This window comes from Magnolia sinica, chromosome 9, assembly GCF_029962835.1.
Source record: "Magnolia sinica isolate HGM2019 chromosome 9, MsV1, whole genome shotgun sequence".
NCBI classification, from domain to species: Eukaryota; Viridiplantae; Streptophyta; class Magnoliopsida; order Magnoliales; family Magnoliaceae; genus Magnolia; species Magnolia sinica.
Window position 1 is genome coordinate 30,422,493 of NC_080581.1, and position 8,181 is coordinate 30,430,673.

General features: G+C 38.3%; 1 protein-coding gene across 1 annotated transcript; it reads left to right on the forward strand.

Moving 5' to 3' along the window:
* Window positions 1–7,219: 7,219 nt before the first annotated feature.
* LOC131254927 (uncharacterized) lies at window positions 7,220–7,780 on the forward strand. Its single transcript, XM_058255631.1, has one exon. It carries the CDS (start codon window positions 7,220–7,222, stop codon window positions 7,778–7,780), a length of 561 nt encoding a protein of 186 aa, XP_058111614.1.
* The last annotated feature ends 401 nt before the right edge of the window (window positions 7,781–8,181 follow it).

The window sequence follows — 8,181 nt, forward strand, 5'->3', positions numbered from 1 at the left end:
CCATGGGCTATACCATACCATCTGAGGATTCTCAGAGTCGAGCCGATTAGTCTTAACAAGTTTAAATCCATTGGTTGGAGATAGGTGTTGAGGGACTATTGAAGCAAACCCCGAATTTGAATCAAACAAGCGAAAGATAAATGCAACAAAGCATGCACAGAAATAGATGATTTTATGTGAAAAATCTTTACAAGAAAAAACTACAGCATAAAGCGACAAGCAAATCCAATGTGAAGAACAAATTACAAGAAATTAGATGAACTTATAGATGCGAAATCCTTCATTAAAGACAAACCTCCTTTCAAAACCATCTTAGAAATGTTTAAGCTCTCTTAATTAATACCTTAATCTCGCATTACACCCATATTTATAGCATAACACATGGAATAGGAAAAATTTTGCACAATTATGCAAAAATGAATGCATCGTCGATCAAGCAACCCTCGATCGTTGACAGCCACATGTTCATTTGCTCTAACATGCTCAAAAGTGTTCATAGAATTTACAAATATTATCTCAAAATAGTCGGTCTCTCTAACCTCCTTAGTTGATCAACTGAACCTGTCCAAAACTGTACAAATATCAATCTGTATAATCCGGGGCTCACTTGATTGATTGATCAATTTGGTCGATTGATCAAGACTCCTATTTCATGTACATATTGAATACATCTAGACAACAATCTTCACAATGGCTTCGATCATAATGAACAACAACTTGAAGGTCCATTTTTAATAGCCTCCATCATATGTTCATCATTATCCCTGCTTTTCACGCACACTCTGTATTCATCAAACCTTTATCAGACCCAAAGAAGTCGAACATAATTTAAACTTCTCTATCAAAACCACCTTCGTAAGTATATTCACTGGATTCACGTTCGTGTGGATCTTCTCAAGAGTACAGCATTCCTTAAGCATTTGTCGGATAAAATTATGACGAACATCAATATGTTTAGTTCTAGAGTATTAAATTAAATTCTTTCTCTAGTTGATATTGCTTTTGCTGTCACAATTAACCGACACGACCTCTTACTGAAACCCCAACTCATTCATCATTCCATACAATCAAACATGTTCCTTTAAAGGCTCTGTCACTACTATATACTCAGCTTCGTTTGTGGAAAGAGAAACCACACACTGAAGCTTCGACATCCAACTAATCGCTCCACCTGCTAATACAAATGAGTAACCAAAAGTCAACCAACTATTGTCCATGTTTCCTGGGTAATCTATGTGCACATATCCTACCAACTTTTCCTTTGATTTTTCAAATGTCAACACGTAGTTCGTTGTACCTCATAGATAACGAAGTAGCCATTTTACTACCTCCCAATGCTACTTGTTGGGGTTTGACATATATCTTCTAACAACACTAACTGTATGTGAAATGTTCAGTCTCGTAAAGATCATGACATACATCAAACTGCCAAGTGCACTCGATTAGGGCACACAAGACATAAAGTGCTTTTCTTCATCTGTAATGGGACATTGCTATAAAGAAAGTCGAAAGTGAGCAGCATGGGATGTAATAACTGGTTTAGTCTTGTCTATCCCAAACTTCAAATACCTTCTTAAGGTATTTTTCTTAAGATAACTTTAACATACTCCTCTCCCTATCTCTGTGTATATCAATGTCAAAAATCCTCTTTGCACCCCCTAAATCTTTTATTTTGAATGTCTATGATAACCGAGTCTTTAATATATTGATTTCAGATATGCTTTGGCTAATGATAAGCATTTGATCAACATATCATGCTTATTTCTTTTACATTGAGGATAATGTAGATTTGAGGTTGGGTCTGGGAGATTAGGTAAATTAATCAATGTTTTCTCAGTTTTGAGTAAAATTTGCAAAATTTTTGAAAAAATTTCAATGTTTATCTATTTGGAAAGCGATAAGTTGTGTATTTAAGAATGTTTGAGTATAATGATAAGATTGAGATTGAATTTTGAATTGTTAGAGTTTGATCATTTAAGTAATATATCAATTACAGTTCTTGCACTCAATTGATTAAGAGGAAGTTTGAATATCATGTTAATCTAAATCACAAGACACATTCAAATTATTTTCTGTGAATAATACTAGATTTTCTGATTGTTAGTATCATAATCATTAAAAGATATTGCGAACCAAGTCTGGAGAATTTTATCCACCTTAAAAGAAGAAAAGAACCAGTTAAAAAATAGGAGATTGATAAAAAAAAAAAAGGTCATGTATGGTGAAAAGATAGAAAAAGTCCGAACAAGAATGAAAAATCTGAAAGAAAAGGAAAAGATGAAAAGACTGAATGAATACAAATAACTGTCGATATAAAATAAAAAACTGGAAAAGAAGGAAAATGGAATAAGTTTGGAATCAGTACTTGAGTTTTCAACTAATCTTGAAGTGATGAGCATGACTAACATTATGAAAAGATAGTATTTTCATTCAGCACATTGAAAAACTTGATATGCGAACTATACTTTGACTTAATGAATAAATGACTTATTTGATTGATTGCTTATGTGATTCGGCTCAAGGTGTTCAAAATCCTACTTTCTCATCTTGAATCTACTCATTCATACTTGATTACACAAAAGATTGTTTTCTGATAAAGGTTTGAACATTGCGTTTTAAAGTTCATTTTTCGCATAGTTTGCCCGGGACAAGCAAAATGCTAGTTGGGGATTGTGTTGAGGGTCAAATGTTGCATATTGAACCCCATTTATTACTTGGTTTTATAAACATGATGATGCTTAATGTTATATTTTAATCATGTTTGTGTTGCAAGGTGAATTTAAGAGCTTGGATTGAGAAGGATGTTAAAAGCATGGATTTAACGCTTAAGAATCACTAAAGCCAAGGGTGGATCTTATGAGACAAAGAATGGAGAATTCACATGCTCAAGATCTAAGAAACCCAATTGAGGAAGGAAGAGCATTGAAGACTTGAAGTGAAGAAAAGGACCCTAAAAATATGCCTACTTCGACTAGTCCAAGCCCATCCTTGACTAGTTGAAGGAGCCTGCTCAACTAGTCAAGGATTCCTCGACTCGAACTCCAGCGACCAAATACTCTAAAATCAGGTCATCCTCGACCCATCGAAGGAAACCCTCGACCATTCGAAGGTGACCCTCGACCAGTCGACGATTGTCCTCAACTAGTTTAAGATTACACAGACAACACACGAATTGCGGAAATTTGAGACGGTTTTCGAATTTTTCCAACTCGGTGCGAAAGGAGGTGTTACAAAACTATAAATAAGGGTCCCCAAGGCATCGCTAAGCATCGTCTAGGGTTTGAGAAGTGGAGTAAAAGTATGAAGAAGCTGTCGCTAAGTGTTTTTCTTCTCTTTCCTTAGTTGTTTTTATGCTTTTCTTAAGAGATTTTAGTTCAATCATGTCTATGGTTGGCTAAACCTCTTAGCCAGGGCTAAGAGGTGAAGCTTGTAGCATGATGGGATATTTTCTATTACTTTGATTCATGTTTAAGTAGAATTATCTTTGATTCTAGTTTGATTATGAAGGAATACTTTTAGTTTTTAATGGTTTGTTGTGACTCGAATTACAATGGATCTGTGATAACTTTGACTTTGTTCTTTTCATGTATTGAGATTATGAAATTAGGAAATCCCGTTGTTTACCATCATCCTATGAGCATGGTTGGATGATGGAATCTTACCTAATCTTCTCAATTCTCTTATGATTGGTTGTGGGATTGGTAAATCCTATTGTTTGCCTTGTCTCCTGGGTATGGTTTTGTGATGGAATCACTTCCAGTTCTCACACCTATCATCCATTGAGAATTAGGTCAAAGGAAGTTCAAATTTGGTTTTATTGAGATATTTTCCAATTGGATAAGATGAGACTCTGATTCTAGTTGTGTCCTTGAATCAAGCATAGATTTCCCTGATCTCTACAAGTGGATCCTTGGAAACCCGAGTTTCCCACCTTTGAATTCCTTAAGTTTTTCATTAAATCTCTCACAATTACTCTTTATACTTCCAGATTTAGGTTTTCATATTTTTCTAGTTCTACTTCTAGTTACTTTCAGAAGGCACACAACTTCAGTCCCCGTGGATTCGACCTCAATCTCACCGAGATTATTACTACATTGCGACCCTACACTTGGGGTTGTGAACACTTTGCCATCGAGATTTTTGGGTGTTTTTCAAAGTTTTTGGTACCACTAGAAATTTAAGATGAATAACTCACTTCCATACCTAATCTGGTGTAGTAGGAGGCTTGACCATTCTTGACATAGGTGGTCCCCATCGTGGACAACGATTAGAGGTCGAGTGCATCGGCCGATAACGACCTCAGACCCTAACATGATGCTCTCTTTCTCTTTCGATGAAATCTCTCAATTGATACACAATGTCCTGAGCGCATTAGTCATAAATTTGAGAATTTTGATGTCTCTTTTGGATGGAGATTGACCGATCATCTTGATGGCGAGGAATCCAGTGGTGCCATTTCGCAGGATGGGCAGGCCTTCTCTACGGATCATCTGAGCTGAGATTGATCTTTGGTTTTGGGATCACTTAGATTGGCAGTGATCATATTCACTTCCATATTGGCTGGAAAGGGGTTAGTGTCAATAAACATCACATTTTTATCCTTTTTTAGGAACTTTAATAGCCCACGGTTAATGTGGTCCTGGATGATGTTCTTGAAAATAACACACTTGTTAGTGGAGTGAAACCGAGATCCATGCCATTTGCAATACTCGATCTTTTGTAATTCATCGGCCAATGGTACTTTGTGATTGATAGGAACTTTAATGAACTTCTCGACCAACATGATATCAAATATCTCTTTAGCCCAATTGATATCAAAGGTATACACTTTCTGAGCCTTTTTGCTTGGTCAGGGCAGTCGATTTTGCTTTGATCAGTGCCGAACATACTAATGGCTTCTAAGCCACTACTTCCATCATCGCAATTTCATTATAAGGATCCTTGTAATACTTCTTTAATAATGAATTTGTTCATTAGCCCCTTCCTGAAGCAATTCCTTGTAATGAGAAACTTTGGTAGTTAAATAATATAAATCAGTAAACTCCGTGCCTCTGAACTTTTTACGAAGCTTGTATTCCAGTCTGTCTTGTGCAAGTTGCACAAATTTAGCCTCGATCATGACTACCTTACAACTGCTTTTCGCTTGCTTAAATCGCATAATATATCTCTCGTATAGTTCCCTAGGCAACTATCGGAATCGTGTGAGGTTGGCCATGGTTAGCTCCCTGTTTCTATAGAAGAATTGAGCATGAAACTTCTCTTCCAACTTTTGCCAGTTATATATTGAGTCTAGTAGTAGGTTTGAATACCATGTAAAGGCCGCAGCGATCAACGGGTGACTGAATAACTATAAGTTATAATAATCATTGTCTTGCTCACCACATTGCATGGTGAATCGGCCGACATGTTCAATAGTCAACTGACTGAGTTCACTAGAAAATAGAGCAAAATTCATTCGATAATTCCTTGACAATGGATGTTGCCAATCTACTCACTCGGGGTATGGTTTGTGATATATGGGGATAGTGTTATAGCCCTACTTGACCAACAACCTCTTGAACGAGTTGTATTATCTAGTCACGGTCAACCCGCTAGCTATGGCTCCACTGTTGGCAATTGATCCGGACCAAATTGATTAAGATTGTCTTGGAATCTAGGGCCCTGCAGTGGATTGAATCCAGCTGGTGGTCCGTGATTTCTATTGTGAGGTACAAAATCTTTAACCTCCCATTTAGGTCGCTTGATTTCCATAGGGGGTGGCGCATTCCTGTCCTTTGGAGGAGGAATCAATGGCTGGTTATATTGTAATGGCGACATATGTGGTAATGAGACTGCATTACCGACCAAACTTCTGTTATGCTGTGATGCCGTCGTAGTTAATAATTGTTACATAGCTTCAATATGGCTAGCCATGTAACGATTAATGCTCTCGGCCTCGATACGAAACTGTTCCACTTGATCTCTTCCATATTCTTGCACTATCTGGATGCTCATCTGAACATCCCAAAGTACAACAACTACCTCGTGTAGGAGTACAGCTCGGGACATGGACTGTCCAGCCTAACTTCCGGTCGGGTTAGTATGCACATTCGACACCTCTGGGGGTGCATGAACCGACACCTCTTCACCCGGAGGAGGTGCAGTCGGTGTTGAAGGTTCGACCCCAAAAGTTTGGGCACTTCTTCTCTGCATTTTTGGCAATAGTCAAGCTGATAGTTTAAGGACAGGGACCCACCAGGCATGTTAGAAAATTGTCGGATGTTGTTTTCTTGCATTAGGTATGCGAGCATGCTAGAATCAAAATTATTACTCTAATTCAAACCGAACAACAATGACCCCGAGAGCCAAGTTAGGCAAACACGTTATATATGACCGAGATCTAAGGATATTGGTCGCCTATTGAGTCAGTCACTCAATGTGTAAATTGGATCAGAAGATAATCAGAGGGTAGGGTTCATCTTCTGAAGATGGGTTACTCCTTTGCCTTTAATACAATAGGACTTCTCGATATAGGTCAAATGGGATGAGAAAGAAATCCTCACAGTCAGCCGCTGCAAACTGCTGAAGGACACTTCTCCGACGATTGAGCGAAGTCTAGCATGTGAGCGTAAACTTCAATTACAACTAAAGATTGGGTTATAGCTACATATTACACTAATAAACATACATTAGCAGACTTGAAAAATAAAGATTGCGATGTAAATGTAAATTTACTAGATAAGGAAAGTAACGTGTTACACTAGGAAATGTAAATTGATAGGATATTTGATTGAAATATAATGTTTGATTTGTTTGGTTTGTTTGGTATGAGAGAAATTTCCTGCTGTAATCATCTTCTATTTATAGCTCTAATCCATTCATTTTGGATACTTCTCACTTTCCAACGGTTATCGTAACCATTCTCCATCACTTAGATTCTATATGCTTCCTAGGATTTATTCCCCTTAGTTGTTTTTAAGTCATCTTCTTCATCAGTTGAGGCCGGCTTAACCGGTGGGCATCTCGACCAGAAAACGGTCCGTCAGCCCCTTTCAAGAAGCTTATTCCTTGTTCTATTCTATGGGGACTTTGGAAGATCAGAAATTTGGTATGATTTGAAGGGGTGTCTATGAAGTAGGGGGTGATCATCTCCCACATCTATAATTGGGTTCATTTCATCATTAATAGATGGGGAATTCCACCCTCCCGGTCTGGTTTAGCGAGCAGGGCGCTTGGGGCTATGGGCATTCCCGTGCCAACCCAGCCTAGATGTTCATCCCAGGTGGTGATTTGGAGGAAGCCCCTGTCGGGCTGGGTCAAATTAAACATAGATGTTTTGGCTAGGGGTAATCTAGGTGCGGCTGGGGGAGGAGGAGTCGGCAGAGGTGAGAGGAGCAAGTTCCTCTTTGGGTTTCACACGGGCTATGGCGTTGCCTCTAATACTCGGGCAGAGCTCTGGACGATTCACGATGGCCTTCAGCATTGCCTTCATCTGGGGTACCCCAATATTCTTGTTGAAATTAATTCCCTCCTCGTCGTGAACTTCCTCTCAGGTGACGCTGTTCCCGGTTGGAAATGGAAAGTTTGGATAGATAGAATTAACAACCTCTCCAAGTGCAGAAATGTAAATTTTGTTCATACTTTTAGAGAAGGTAACAGGCCAGTGAATGCCTTGGCCAAATTGGGGAACGAATGTCAAAGGTCGTCTTTGTTTTTAGACCATTTTGACCTCCCACTAATGGTCAGAGGCCTCCTTTTCCTTGATAGATTGGCACTTGGCTCTGTGAGGAGGGGGACTTAATATTTGGAACCCCTTCGCTCCTACCTTCTCTTCTCTTCTTTTCCTTATGATAGGCTTCCCTCGCCTTTTTGTCTGAGGAAGCCTGAATCCTGGTTGATGTGAGCCAGCTTTGTAAATTTTTTTGATGGAATGAATACATCCTTTTCCCAAAAAAAAGAAGAGTCATCTGTCAATTGGTCGTCAAACTCAACCGCCTATTGTTTATCACATAAACATTAGAGCTTGGTTGTTCCCTTCTCACTTTTCAAGATATAACCACATAGATACACACACACACACACACACACTATATATATATATATATATATATATATATATATATATATATATATGCAAGAAATCCTCTGAATGCCCCACGCATGTCTATACAGATCACATGTAAATGACTCTGATTGGTCGAA

What these genes read in the sequence shown, in the direction of transcription:
- LOC131254927 (XM_058255631.1), top strand. Translation starts at nt 7,220, where the DNA reads ATGGGCATTCCCGTGCCAACCCAGCCTAGATGTTCATCCCAGGTGGTG.